At 34.7% G+C, this 15,784-nt stretch overlaps 1 protein-coding gene across 6 annotated transcripts in view; it reads left to right on the top strand.

Moving 5' to 3' along the window:
- SNX16 (sorting nexin 16) overlaps positions 1 to 15,784 on the top strand; it is a 46,791-nt gene that overhangs the window by 11,023 nt on the left and 19,984 nt on the right. For all 6 annotated transcript variants that reach the window (XM_064267878.1, XM_023545829.2, XM_064267876.1 and 3 more), the window contains 2 exons: positions 3,495 to 3,643; positions 13,797 to 13,866. In XM_064267878.1, the coding sequence (XP_064123948.1) occupies positions 3,495 to 3,643; positions 13,797 to 13,866 (219 nt within the window). The remainder of the gene's footprint in view (positions 1 to 3,494; positions 3,644 to 13,796; positions 13,867 to 15,784) is intronic.

Raw genomic sequence — 15,784 nt, 5'->3', positions numbered from 1 at the left:
TGTTTAGTAGAAAAAACTTTACTGGTTCTGTTCTTTCCCATTTGTCACCTTCTCTTTCCTCCTCCTTTGAATTACTTAAAACTTCTAAAGTTAGTATGCTCTTTTCATGTTTAATGGTATGAAACCCCGTTTTTGTGACTTAGCAGCCGTCTGATTGCCAAAACATTTCTTCCACTCTGAAAACCTTAGCGTCAAAGTAAAAAGTATGATATAAAATGCCAAACTATTTCAGCTTTTAGTAAGGTGTTGTTGAGATGCCTTTTTAAGTATGCCAAGATACTTTTAAGTGTTTTTTATAATGTAACATCATATAGGATTTTATTACTGTTCCTCAGCTTCATATATTACACTGATGAATTAAAAACCTGTAATTCTGTACACCTATTTTTTTTTTTTTTTATGATTAAACAGGAGGATGAAAGCAATTCCTGAAGTTATTAGATACTTAAGTGGAATTCTTAGCTTTGTTTTAAAAATTGTCACAATTTTATTCAAGCAGATTTAATTTTAAAGTGTCTATTTAAAGCTATTTAATCTTTTATGACTTAAATTTTTTCTTTTTAGGCCTTAACTGTTATTGTTTGCTTCCTTTTATCTCTCAATTTATCCTTATTGCTAAAGTATCTCTTTTATTAGACAAACCGAAACTTACACACTTAGTATGGTTTTTGAAGAAAGACTCTAGTCGAAGTTTAATATAAATCTAATAACTATCTCCTTGACCACTTCAAGTTGGTCACTTAAAATTGATAAGTGTCTAAGTCAGTCTTTTAGATACCAGAAAGAACTTCAACCATCACTGGCTTTGACTGGCGAGAATCAAAAATGTATGTTAAACATCAGTAGGTACATAGGTTAAATTATATTTAATATTTGTATAATTGTTAATATAAAGTGAAATATTAGGATTGCTCATCTTATAAAAGCACTCATCAGGTATTTACGAAATGAGTAGCTTGAGTTGAGCGTTGTGCTAGGAATTTGGGATTATATAGAAACTATAGATATATGATCTTAACTTTAAGGAGTTTACATCTGGGGAAATAAAGAGGTTTAGCCAAAAAGAGAGAGAAAGAGGGTGAAGGTACACGCATATAACAAATAATATGACTGTGTACACATAAATGTTAGATGAGATATACATGTTTCATGGGTATAGGTAGTAAAAAGATAAAAGAATAATGAAGTTTGGAGAAACCAGGAGTGCTGTTCAATGGGTTGGGGATACTATATTCATTAGGAAAGAAGTATTTATTGAACTGCTAATTTTCCCCAGGTTCTAGGCCCCTCTCATGACTTAGTAAGGTAGATTGCAGTTTTTCCTTTTTTACACCAAAGGGAATGGGTCTGGAGAAATTAACTAGCCCAAAGCCAGACTGCTAATAAGTGACAGAGTGATTCAAATTCAAGCCTGTCTGACTCCAGCGGCCATGCTTTTTGTAGTACACCAAGCTTCTAAGAGATGTAGGAGATGGTAGCTGGAATTTTTGAAGTCTTACTAGCTGATATATAATGTTAGTGAACCATGTCCATATATTAAGGCAATTTCCCCCACTTCTCAGTGAAAAGATACAAGAAAAAATTTTTGGCCATCTTGAATATATGAACTCTTAATGATGTAGCTAAAGTAGTCAAATGTGTACTTAAGGTATTTAATTAGTTATACATAATTGAAATCATATCTATAAATAGCATTTATTTAGAAGTATGACTTTTTTTCACTCAAATTGTATGAAATAATTTTATTCAGACTCTTTACATGATCTTCAATATCAGGTGGTTCTTCATCCCTAAACCATAAAAAGCCAGACCTGTTGCCATCAGGTGACTCCAACTCATAGCAACCGTATAGGACAGACCGGAATCACTAAAGCTTATTTTTTTAGTCATCTAACACAGTTGTCCAGAGCCTATAATTTTTATTTCATCTGTTTGACATAGAAGACATTTTAAATACATGTACAATTGCTATCCCTGGATATTTTATTCTGTGCCACAAGTACTCTTTTATTAAGACACTAGTGTTTTTCATCTGTCTGCCCTAAAAAGGGTGTATATTTAGGATCTCCATTATGTAGCATATTTTCCGTTACTTTCTTTTTTCTCTCCTCTTCTGCAAAAAAGGGGGAAAAAATTTATTAGAAGGGTATCAGTTAGCTGAAAGAATCGGTAAGAAACTTAAGAATTAAGTTCAGAACATGAGTGGAAACTGAGGCTAGACATGAGAGAACACACCAAGATCATACCATATATGAATCTAGTTAAGATGCTGTCTTTGGGCTTTAGATACTCCTACTGTATGTTTCATTATCATTGCCATTAGTGTGAATAATTTCTGAAATAGCCCTCAGATTCAAAGCTCTGGGTAGAAGAATGTGTTAGAGAGTCTAAGTTGCAGGGGCAAGGAGAGAAATTTGTCCATTTCAACTTCTGTTGTGAGAGGTAGAAACCTGCTTCCTATTGAATAGGGAAGGAGCTGAGGTGCACATCAGAAAATTTGCAGCATAAAATCAGGAAACTTTAAATATTGTAACAAGAAGACCCATTTATAATTGTGGAGGAAAAAAAATAGCCAATTGACAATGTGAAAGTTACTGAACGGAATTAAAATACAATGGTTAGAACAAGACAAGTTTTCCTGCAGAAAGCTGATCTTTTTTTTTTTTTTTTGAATTCTCCTGGCTTCAGCGTCTCTGGAAATTTATAAGAGCCTCTTCTAAGCGGGGTAAAGTCATGAGCAATTTTGGAATACATAGGGCATATCAGAGGCGAGGCATCTGGAGGATTGTAGGATGGACTAGGTGATACACAAGTTGCAGAAATATATCACCAGACATACCAGTGAGTGAACCTTCAGATGATTTCAGCTCCCAGCCTTGGTTAAAAAAGATTTCTTAGATAGGATCTAAAAAGCACAAACCAAAGGAAAAAATTGAAAAGTTAGATAACATTAAAATGAAAATTTTAAGTTAAATTTTGTTTTATCGCTCTGTTAAGAAAATGGAAAGTTAGGCCACATTCCAGGAGAAAATATTTGTGATACATGTATCTGACAAAGGACATGTATCCAAAATATATAAAGAGCTCTTAGAAACTCAGTAATAAGAAAACCCAATTTTTAAAATGGGGGAGGAATATAAGACTTGAATAGGTAATTTATCAAATAAGATATACAAATGCAAATAAGCATATGAAAAGATGTTCAAAGATCATTTGTCAACAGAGCAATGCAAATTAAAACCACAATGAAATACTACTACGCACCCACTAGAATAGTTAACATTAAGAAAACCAACAATGCCAAGTGTTGGCAAGGATGAGGAGCAACTGGAACTTCTATCTATACATGACTTGTAGAAATCAAGAAACAAAGCAATCAGGGCTTGAAAAGCTGAGCTGAAGCTTATTCATGAATAATTTTTCATAGTCAGCAGGATAAATTTTGTAGAATTGATACAATTGAGTTGAACATTATATTTTCTTTTCTCTTTCAGTTAAAAGAGACGTTTCCAGGCTTTCGATTAGCACTTCCACCAAAACGCTGGTTTAAAGATAATTACAATGCCGACTTCTTAGAAGAGAGACAATTAGGATTACAAGCATTTCTTCAGAATTTAGTAGCTCACAAGGACATTGCTAACTGGTATGTAACAAATTAAAATAAGAGATTATGAAAACAACCAATTTAAACTAAATAATAAATCTAGAAATGTAGTTATTCAAGCACGAAAATGTAGGGTAGGAGTGTATTTTTTCTAATAAGGCGCTACGTGGAATTTTCTTGCTTTCAGTAAGGACTTTATTTGGCATTTGCTTTTTATCAAAACTTTTAAAAAGTCAGCAAAGTCAAAATTCAGTGTATAACATTCTCAAACCAACCAACAGTAAACTTGATTTTAGCTTTAGCATTTTAACTATCATTTAAACAAAATGAGCTCACATACGAGTAGATTGTTGGTTAATATGACACTATATAATTTTGAAGATAATCATTCTTTATATGTCTCCAAACTAGTGCAAAAGTATGGAAATTATGAAGTTGAGTTCATTTATATAGAAGGCAAAATGAAAATACTAAAAACCACTAAAAAAAAAAAAAACAGAAAGGGTCTTATGGGCTTTTTTTGCTTCAGAATATATTTACAAGAAAATTGCTCTATGATTTAATATCAGCTCGGTGTTCAATTTTGCAGCTTACATTATTAGATAAATGTGAACTATTTTGAAGGAAGTAGAGAGCATTTGCATTGCAGCAATAACATGTTGTATACACTTGTGTTTGTAACTGTCTCTAGCAGTTTTTCACCTAAGGATAGAAAACAATTTTAAAAAAACCATTCTGTCTCACTTGTTATACTTTTTTGTTTTTGTTTTTATGTATTTCATAACATACACATTGTATGTGTACACCTTGCTTTGTAATGTGTGCTAAGCTTGCAGCTTCTTGAGATCCCTGCTAATTCCCTCCCATTCTACCAATTATTCTTCTAATAAAGGAACTAAACCCAAACCAATTCTCTATTCAGCTGCCTCCTTTGACATCTCCTTTGGATATGTCAAAGTTACCTCAGACCTAAGACAGACTTAAGAGCTTGCTCCCCGGAGTTTTTCCTCCTCCATTTTTCAGCACCATCGTGTACCCAGAATCTGGGAGTCATTCATCCTTGACACATCCCTAACTATCCTTACCTCTTCCTTTATGTTTTAAATACTACTGTAATCTGTCTGCTTGTCTCCAACCCTGCCATCCCTACCCTAGTCCAAGCAGTTATTTCTTGCCTTAATTACTGCAGAAGCTTCCCGGCTGGTCTTCCTCATCCAGTGTTAAATCTTTCAGCTCACTGAAGTCACAGTGATCTTTTGTTATACAATCGAGTTAAATATTCTTTCTGGCCCCTGCCTACCTGCCTGTCTTTCCAACCTCATGTTTTATTATTCTCCCACCTCTGTATATCACTCATATTGGCCTTCTTTTAATTCTCCAAAATCACCTTAAACCTCCAAAATCACCTTGCTTTTATTCCCTCAGATCTTCAAATATGCTGTCCTCTCTGCCTGGAGAGGTAACCTTTCTCACTGCTAGCCCACCCAGCCCTGGCCTACATAACTCCTGTACATTCCCTCAAATTTCAACACAAACTTTACTTCCTTAGATAACTGGCTTTCCTTACCTACCCCTCAGCCACCACTATCACCACCAAAGGCTAGGTCGGTTCTTTCCTTCGTGCCTATACAAGCCCTTCTCTACTGGCTCTGAGAGCCAACTCCCAATGCCTTAAGGTGTTCACTGTATGTACTGAATTAACTTTTCTCCTGTGCTTTGAGGTTGATACTTAGCTACGTACCAGTCTAAAGAGAATTGAGAAAGTACTAGTCACTGAAAGCATTTTCAGTAGGCTTTCTTTCACGAAACCTCAGTTGAGAAAAGCTGGTTGGTATTTTTCTTTCAGACCACATCAGTTTTTAATTATTCGTGTGACCGTTTAATTGTGTTACCCTCACTAGACTGTAAGATTCATAACAGCAGGTCGTATATCTTGTTTTACTCAACACTCAGTGTCCACTGCTTAGCCCAGTCCCTGATACACAGTGAGTGCTCAGTAAGCACTTGTTAAGTAAGTGACAGAGTTGTTGCTATCCACTGTTGTATGTTTATTTAGAAAAAAAAGTTTGAAACAAACATGATAAAACTTAGCGAATATGTGTTCTAAGTAGTGGGAAAATGGTGTTTCCTATCTTTCTGCATTTTTTTTTGTTTGTTTACATCTCTCACAATAAAAAAGATCAGTATTGCTTCAGACACACAAACCAAGAATAAAAACCAACACACACTAAAATCATGGAGAAAATACATTTTATACCATTCTGTGAAAAAAAGACTTTCACGACCCAGAAAACCAAAAAACCAAACCCACTGCCGTCGAGTCGATTCCGACTCATAGCAACCCTATAGGACAGAGTAGAACTGCCCCATAGAGTTTCCAGGGAGCACCTGGCGGATTCGAACTGCCAACCTTTTAGTTAGCGGCCGTAGCACTTAACCGCTATGCTACCAGGGTTTCCCACAACCCAGAAGTCAGCACATATTACCCCCTTTCTCTTGTCTCTTATTCAGTAAACCTTTATGTCCCTGTATTAAAATGTTGTGGTGAATTAAAATCGAATTTATTCTGTAAATGACTATACTTCATCTAATGAAATATTAAGTAATATGAATCAAGTAAATAAAATCTTGTGGCTCCTTGATTTTCTTAGTGTATCTTGGTTGACATATTCAGATGCATCTTTTTTTCTTCTTTAATTTCTGATAACAGATCTCAGTCTCTAAGGTAGGCACTGCTAGGAACAATCTTGAATGTTTCTAAAACTATATGCCTCAGGGTGGTGTTGCTCAGTTTTTAGATAGATATTTCAGGGAAAGAAAGGTTCCACGGTCAGATAAATTGGACAGAGATTTCACTTCGCATTCCCGTAGTGTTAAAGGTTCTAAAAAATACATTCTTGCATGAAAGAATCTAGTGCACATTGCCTTTATTTGCCTACCTACTTTTGTCATATTTTATCATCAGGCTTTTCAGGAATTCAATTAAATCACTTAAATTGAATTCAAAATAAAGTTCTCTCTGCCAATTGTCTCTTTAATGATTGATGGGTAGCATATTTTATTTTTCACTGCAAGAGGTTTCTTTTAGTAAATTACTGCTCAAAAAATGAGAGGGAGTGGAGAGGAAGGATTGTTTATCAGCATCAAAAGCATTTGCCTTATATCATGCAAAGAAGGGTACAAAATTTATTTGGAGAAATTATCTTCCATTTAAACAAAAGAAGGGACTTTATAAAATGCTGTATGGTATGATGCAGTTTATAAAAATAACAGGAATTCCGAGAAGAGAAAGATCAGTGCTGTTTGCACTGATCAAGCAATACTGGAAGGAGGATGTAGGGTTTGAGAGCATTGAAGGCTAGATGAAGATTATGGGTAAGAAGATGGATATGAGTCAGAAACAAAATAATTAGAAGATGTGTAGGAAGTCAGAGGTTGCCAAACAGCTATTTATTAGTTGAAAGTCGGTCCATTAAACAGGAATAATACTTTTCATATTTTTGAGCTTATACCCCAGAAATATCTCACCACCCCTCAGTACTGCTTCTTCTGTTAAAAAAAATGACTAATTCTCAAAGTGTCAGTGGCAAAATTATTGCAGTGTTCTCCCGTCAATGTTGCCATTACTATTGCACTGTGCAGCAGATTGTAAATACCTCCACAGTCTAAGTTCAAATAGTAGTTGGTTCATAAGGTAGTTCACCAGACAAAAGCTTGATTGTATCTAAAAATTTCAGAGAAGAATGAGAAGTTTCTTTTATTTTTGACAATCCAAAAGGAAGAGGGGAAATCCCTCCTAGGAGAAAAGAAAAATCCCTCACATCTCTTTATGCAAATGTTGTCGTCTTGTGCCACAGATTCCAACTCATGGCAACCTCCTGTGTTTTACAGAGTAGAGCTGCTCCCTAGGACTTGCTTGGCTGTAATCTTTACGGAAGCATACTACCAGGCACTGCTGGGTGGGTTCGAACTGCCGACCTTTTGGTTCCCAGCTGAGTGCAAACCATTTGCACCACCCAGGGACTTACAAAAACATAAAACTACATTTAAGAATCACTGCTTAAAACATCCATTAGTGGAGTATTACTTGCTAGTATGCCTGTTAGCATCCTGTTATGGGTGAAATGGCAGCATGGAAAAGATTACTACCTTTATATTGCCAAATAGCTGTTTAATATTAATTCTTTATACAGTTCTTTTTATTTCCTTTCTGATACCCTTAGTACCTTACAACACAGTTATTTAACTTTCAGGTTAGCTAAAAGCTTGCCATTACACAACTGGCAGCTCTTGGTATTATAATTTCTCTAACCATACCAGAGCAGAAGTAGGAGAAAATAAGATCTGAAAAGATATTAAGGACTGTTGGTTGAGTGTTTTCAGAAAATATTTTCAAACATATTCAGAAAGTACAAGGTAAGAAAACATAAAATACTTCAGTGATAAAAGGATTAATTAAAGGTTTTGATTTTCCAATCATTTATTTAGTTCCTGCTATACATGGTTTTTTTTTTTTTTTTTTATACATGGTGTTGTGACTATTATACAAAAGTAAATTATATGCTGATCCTGTTTTGAAAAAAACTGAATAGGCAGAAGATATGCCCAAAATAACTATAATGGATAAAGAGCAAGATCTCTTTTCAGAAGAGAAAGAAAGAGAACTTTTGGCTAGGAGAATCCCTAGAGGCTGACATTTAAACTTACTAATTTTAAAGAATTAGTAAGATTTGGACTGGCAAAGAGAAGGTGAAGAAGGATTTTCTGTGTGAAAGGGAATATCATAATCAGAGTGCAGAAACAATAAAAATAGGTCCTGTACTGGGAGCAACATGAGACTCACTTTGTCCAAGTGAAGGATATGTAAAGATGGATAGAAGGAATAAAGTCTTATATTGCACAGTGTGTTATAGTTAAAGTATTACTGTTTATTGTTTTATGATGTGCTTCTTAGAAATTGTTACCTCATTAGTCAGCACAGAAAATATTTTACTGTTCTCTGTTTTCAAAAGTATTCCACATATATCCTGATTTACAAATCTTCCCTTCTTTTTAGTTCTTTTAAATACAAGGGTTAAAATCATGCATTTTTCTTCATATTACTATCCATCTGTAAGGGTTTCACTGCCAAAACTCCATATAAATTCTACATCTGTTTAAAAACAGAAGAAAAAGTTTAGATTGGATCTGAATTAGCAGCAATTCATGGTTTAAAAAAAAAAAAGTGTCCATATATTTATATGAGGGACAATTGAAAGAACTGAGAATACTTGCCCTTTAAAAAGAAAAAGAACTTAGGGGTATGATGGCCGCCTTCACGTATTTGAAAGATTGTGATGGGAAGAAGGATATTTATCAATATATAACTGTTCAGCTTTAGATCAGTGCTATAGCGTGCATATGAATCACCTGGGGATCTTGTAAACCGCAGGTCCTGATTCAGCAGGTCTGGGGTGAAGATCTGGCGTTTCTAGATTCTAGATAATACCAATACTGCTGGTCTGAAGATCTCCTTTTAAATAGCAAGGCTGAAATGTAGAACTAGGAACCATCGAAAAGTGAGAGGTTAGAGGAAAGCTTCAATTAAGAGCTAAATATCATTTCAAGCTCTCCAATATAAAAATATGTCTCTTTAAGTATTTAAAGAGGCTAAGTGACTATCGATGGTATTTAGTAAGTGGGATGATTTGGATTAGGTAACTACTTAGGTCTCTTGCAGTTGTAAAATCCAGTAATTCTATATTTCTTGAACAAGAATACTTAAAGATAACAATTTTTATACTTTTTTAACTTGACGTTCCTTCTCACAGGAATTTTATTGTTATTGTCTGTAAGATGCTATTATACATACAAAAATGTTAAAAAGAAATTGAGTTAGTATTAGAATTTTTATAAAACGAAAGGGGAATTCAGTTATATATGCAGTAAGTAGTTCACAAAACATTAGTTTGATAGAAATTCAATTCTGTAAATTTGTAAAATATGCAATAAAGCCAAACATTTTGTACTCAGATACATGTAAATTCTTACCTAATTAAATTGAATCTCAGAGACTTTATGCAAAACTCAGTTTTGTGGGCTTAGCAGGAAATAATTTTAAGCAAATTACTTTTAACTATTTTATTGTCAGTGTCCTGATTTGGAAAATAAAATTGGACTAGATGTTCTGTAAAAGTCCCCATTCAACTCTAAATTTCTCATATTCTGTTCTTTGTGTTGTGCTTCTTAAGACTCTTGAAGTCATAGCATCAGACATAGCTAGGTTCTATTGTTAAGACTTTTGATGTTACTCATTGCTGTCCTGAGCTATTTGAGACTACAGGCAATGTGCTGTTTGCTTCTGATTTCTACTGTAATACGTGAATACTACTGACAGTTTTTACTCTAGGCATACTTATTGAAACTACACAAGAGTTTGAGATAGACTATTGTCAACCAAAATCAAGAAAAGGAAGCCACAAACAATAAGTCTCTCTTCCTTATCTTGTTAAATAGGAGTATCTGTTGAAAACGAAAATCCATCTCAAATTTGAGAATTGTACTCTAGTGTGTATCTACAGCAGTGGATAAAAGTTTGTCCTGATACTCTTAATATTGTTTCATTAATTTTTTTAATTAATGAAACTATTACAATTGCATATATTTTAAGAATTAATTAATTAATTATTGAGTACTTAATCTGTGCTGTGCTGGTTAACTTGGATGTAGTCTACATGTCCAGGAACTTGTTACTTACCTTTTAGTCGAGCAGTGGCTGGTAAACAGACAATACTAATAACAGAGTGTAATAAGTCCTATGAAAGGAATCTCTATAACGTGCTATGGTATAGCTAGAAGAACACTGAACCAAGTGTGGAGAAAAGGGGTTTAGTCAGAGAAGGCTCTCAGAAAGAGATAATAGCTGAACTGAATCTTGAAGAGTGAGAGTTAACCAGGTAGAGGTCTGAGGGGTGGGTAAGGACAGTAGCAGGCATGAGCAAAGGCATGGAGCCATGAAACAGGCATGAGGATGTACTGTTGATGGAGTGTCAAATAAAAGGAAGTTAGTACCTAAAGGTAGGCAGGTGCTTTATGCCAAAGCCAAGAGCTTGACTTTGTTCCCTCTTGCTAGAGAAACCATAGATGGGTTTGTGTGTGTGTGTCTGTGTGTCTGTGTTTTTTTTTTTTTTTTTAACACCTGACCCAAGAGCAACCAATTAGAGCTCATCCCAGAGAATTTTTTTTTAATAATACTGAGTTTTTTGGTGAAAGTTTACACAGCAAGTTAGGTTCACATTTGACCGTTTACACACAAATTGTTCAGTGACATTAGTTACATTTATCACAGTGTGTCACCGTTTCCTTAGTTGTATTCTGTTTGTTCTCTTTCCGGTACTCTAGTTAACCTCCCACCTTACGGTCTTATCTTTGCTTTTGAGTAATTGTTGGCATTTTGGTCTCATACTGATGGTTTTTAAGTAGGGCACTGATCTTTGGATAATATCCTTTATTTTGTGTGTCACTCTGCTATTTCACTAAAAGGTGATCTCAAGGGATAGGCTCAGTTCTGGGTTTAAAGAGTGTCTCAGGAAGTCTTCTGTTCTCTACTGTTCCAGTTTGTCTCTTTTTTTTTTTTTTAAATAAGAACCTGCGTTCTGTTCCACATTTTTCTCCCGTTCTACCCAGGACCATCTATTGTGATCCCGGTCAGAATGGTCAGTGGTGGTAAGCAGGGCACCATCTCCTTCTTCTGGTCTCAGGGTAGATGAGGCTGTAGCTCATGCAAACTTGTTTCTTCTCTGAGCTTTAGGTTACCTTCCTACTGTTTTGCCCCTGGCAAGTAGATGAGTTTTAAAATGGGTTTGACATAAAACATTTATCGGAAGGGATTAGATTAGAAGGGGTGAAATTGAGTTTTTCCAGTTTTTACCCAGAAGGAATAAAATTGGATTAGGGCAGATTAAAACTAAGGCAGAGACACTTGTGGGCTAAGTCTCTAGGTGAGAGTGATCAAGTTCTAACCTAAAGCCCCTACTGCCAGAGCACACATCCAGCACAGAAAACTAAGTATGAGCGTTTCAGTCTCACATGCATCCGCCCCAACCCCGTATACCGTGAGCCTCACTGTTAAACTACCCTTGATCTCTGAGTCCTTAGCCTCAGGGTTATGTTTAATGTCCATTTTTTGTTGTTTACTTTTAACCAGTCAAGAATACTAAAGAGAAATATAAACTGATTTAGCATTTCTATCTAAAGTCTCTCAGTGTATTTATGAAGTGACTTTTCGTGCCTTATTTGGTTTTGACAAATTGGTGTCTAGTATTTTTAGTGTATTTTTTACTTCAGTCTTAGTTGACCTTTTAATGAATTGTAGGCATTTGTCTTAGGATTTTTCCCCCTTTTAAAAACAGATTTTGAGATAAAGTGCACATTTAGCTATTGATAGTCTAGTGTGTGTGTGTGTGTGATGCAAACAGATAAATAACAGTTAATAGAAAGTGAAGTTTTACTGAATGGATTGTTTATTAAGTTGGATTTGAATAGATTATTATGTAACTTGATGAATTCTGTATTAAGTGTGTAGTTTCAAAATACATTAAAACTTTTGAAGAGAAACGAAGAGTTGAAGTTACAGTGCAAAGTTGCAGTTACGACAAACACAATGTCGGAGGAGACCATTTCTCCTTAATTTATCTGCAGGCAAGTTAAGTCAAAAGCTTGATGCAGTTTTAATGTAGAGTTTTTTCCAAACATACTAAAAGACGCTCTAGGTAATAAAAGGAATAGAAAGGGAAAGAATTCCAGGTTGTCGGATTTTCCTCAGTCGTATAGGTTTCTCTCCTATCCTGATGTGTTTCTTGCCTACATATTGTCATAGTCAAATGGAAGCAAAAGTATTAAAGATGGAACCCAGAACAAAGATTAGGGGACTATATTGAATCTAACATTAAACACGTTTTAGGAAAAAAAGACTTTTTAAAATAGATTATTGTCATGTGTGCCGTCAAGTTGATTCTAACTTATAGTGACCCTATATAAACAGTAGAACTGCCTTGTAGGGTTTCCTAGACTGCAGTCTTTACTGGAGCAGATCACAAGGCCTTCTCCCCCCCGCCCCGCCCCCCGCCAGCTGCTGGTGGGTTTAAACCGCCACCGTTTCGGTTAGCAGCTAAGTGTGCTTAACCATTGCACCACCAGGGCATCTTTTTTAATTGACGACGATGTATCAGTAGACCATTTAATAATGTAGACTTGGGTTTTATATATTGTTTGAATTTACTTGATTTGTTTATAGATTATTGTTGTTAAGTGCTGTCAAGTCAGTTCCAACCCGTAGCAACCATATGTACAACAGAATGAAACACTGCCCGGTCCTGCGCCATCTTCACAGTCGTCGTCATGCTTGAGCCCATACGTGGATAATGTATATGTAAAATACACAATGATAATATATAGAAAATCAGTAAGCAGAACCATAGCATACATAGGCATTCAATAAATATTGACTAAATAAATTTCTCAAGTCACTATTCGAAGCAGGGGTGTTGGCTTCCTTTCCTAGGAAAAAAAAGTATCAGAATTTTTTACAAGAAAGGAGTAACTTTCTGAAACACTAGTATGTCTCAGATAGTCATGCGTCTCTCCCTGGATAGGAGTAGAGTTTGCACCTGGGGCTGCCTTCCTCTGCCTAGTCCTGTTGAAGCAGAGAAAGTATAACTGCAAAGTATGTAAATCAAAGTTGTAAAGCCAATTTTAAATACTTTAGAAGCATCCACTGGAAGAAACAATGGAAATGCAAATTAGAAATTGTATTTATTCGTAACAGAATAATGACTTTGTTAGTCTAGTTCAGGCTAGTATTCCTTCGAGAGTCATTTTCTTAAAAATAAATAAAGATGCTGTTCACCGTTTAGATTGGTCTCCTGTACCATTATTCTGAATTTGTTTTATGCCCTGTAGTTTTTATGTAACAGTAAATCCCCAGTCTGTTTATGTTCATAAGATCTTAGAAAATAGCTTGAAATCTTTTTATCTTCCATAGATTTGATAATTATATCTGGTTACTTGTATGAAAGCATGACCCAACTTGCTTATTCTGCTAAAGCAGCAGAACCCACTGGCTTAATACACTCTATAGCCTGAAAGTTACTTGATTTTTGCTCTCTCTTGTAAATTTATTTGTACCCCAGCTCATTTTTTTTTCTTTGGAAAGCCTTGCAGTGAGAGAATTTCTTTGTCTGGATGATCCACCAGGTCCATTTGATAGCCTAGAAGAAAGCAGGGTAAGTGCTGTATTACATGTCACACAGAGAGAGGAACAAATAATCCAGTACAATAACTGCATTGTTTCTTGGGTGGACTAGCAAAATATCATGATTTCAGACTGTAGAAGTTTTGCTCAGAAAGCTTTTAATGTTTAAGCCAAAGGTTTTATTTCATTTGAAACACATGGAGCTAGTTAAGTGAAAAAAATAAAAATGAATGCATGTGATATAGTTAATGAACTTCTAAAATTAAATCCTGCATGATGCTCTTCACTATTGTACAAAAAAAAAATGATTTGGGGATTTATTTTACTACATTTGAAAGTTCTGTTTGTATGCTGGATCTTATTCCATCTAAATGTTGAAACACCCACCATTAAAATCAAATTTAAAAGTGTTTTGTTATCGTTAGAGGTAGAAGTGATTGTCCTGTTATCAATTTAGCTCATGCCTGATGCTACTCAAATTACATTAATTGACGTATTAAAGTGGCCTGTTTCTTGAAGCAATGGGCTAGATTCACAAAACAGATTTGATAATAATAGATTCATTAAGGTTTTATGCAAGTTTTTCCCTAAATGTTTATTGATATTAAATGAAACATTTAATTGGTAAGTTTGTAATGTTTTCAGTTAAACTGAGTCAGTTCTTTGTATTAGAGTAAATGCCATATCTTTTTTAAACAGCTTCATTGTAAGTAAAGTTTTCACCCATAAAATCTATGCACTTTAAGTACCTAATTTAATACTTTTTGCTAAACTTATAGAGTTGTGTCACTATCACCACAATCTAGTTTTAAATTATTTCCATTTCCTCAAAAAAATTTAGCCTGTTTCCAGTTAGTCCACACTCCCAGCCCCAAGCAACCATGGATCTGCTTTCAGTCTCAACAAATGTGCCTTTTCTGTATGTTTCATAAAAATAGAAAGAGACACCATATAAACACACACACATGCACACACATATATTTCATGTATATATATATATGTCTATGTATAGATGGATAGGTAATCTTTTGTATCTGGTTTCTTTCATTTAACAATATTTTTGAGGTTCATCTATATTACAGCCTTTATCAGAATCTCATTCTTTTTTATTGCTGAATGGTTTTCCATTATATGGATATACCACATTTTGTTTATCCAGACACCAGTTGATAGCCATTTGGATTATTTCCGGTTTTACACTGTTATAAATATTGCTACTATGAACAATCTCCTAGAAGACTTCTTGTACACATGTATTGTCATTTCTCTTGGGTCAGTCCCTAGGAATGGAATTGTTTGACCATATGGCAAGCTTATGTTGAACTTTTTAAAGAAACTCACAGACTTTTCTGAAGTGGTTGTACCATTTTACCTTGCCACTAGTACTGTATGTAAGGTCTGTTGTCTGCACATCCTCACCAATATTTGATAACGTGTTTTTTAGGATTATAGGTATTTTTATGGGTATGCAGTGGTATTTCATTGTAGTTTTAATTTGCATTTCCCTAATAACTATTAATGTTGATCACCTTTATGGAAGCCATTGACTTCTTTAAGGAAATGTCTAAGCCTTTTTGCCAATTTTTTTTTAAATTTTACTGTTGGTCATATTGAGTTGTAAGGATTGTTCCCTGTGGGTAAAAGTCCTTTTTCACTTATATGATTTGCAGATATTTTCTCCCAATCTGTGTATGTCTTTTCATTTTCTAAATGCTGTCTTTTGAAGTACAATTTTTAGAAATTCTAATGAAGTCCATTTTATCTTTTTTTTTTTTTTTTAAGTAGATCATGCTTTTGGTGTTGTATCATAAGAACTCTTTGCCTAATTCAAGGTTACAAAGATGATTTTCTCCTACATTTTTTCAAGAAGTTTTATAGTTTTAGCTCTTAGTTTAGGTATATGATCCATTTTTTTATAAGGTGGTAGGTAAGAGTCTTAACATTCCTAT

Source organism: Loxodonta africana, chromosome 14 (genome assembly GCF_030014295.1).
Source record: "Loxodonta africana isolate mLoxAfr1 chromosome 14, mLoxAfr1.hap2, whole genome shotgun sequence".
Taxonomy (NCBI): domain Eukaryota; kingdom Metazoa; phylum Chordata; class Mammalia; order Proboscidea; family Elephantidae; genus Loxodonta; species Loxodonta africana.
The sequence above is the reverse complement of the archived record's forward strand: the minus strand, read 5'-3'. Positions and strand labels throughout refer to the sequence as shown.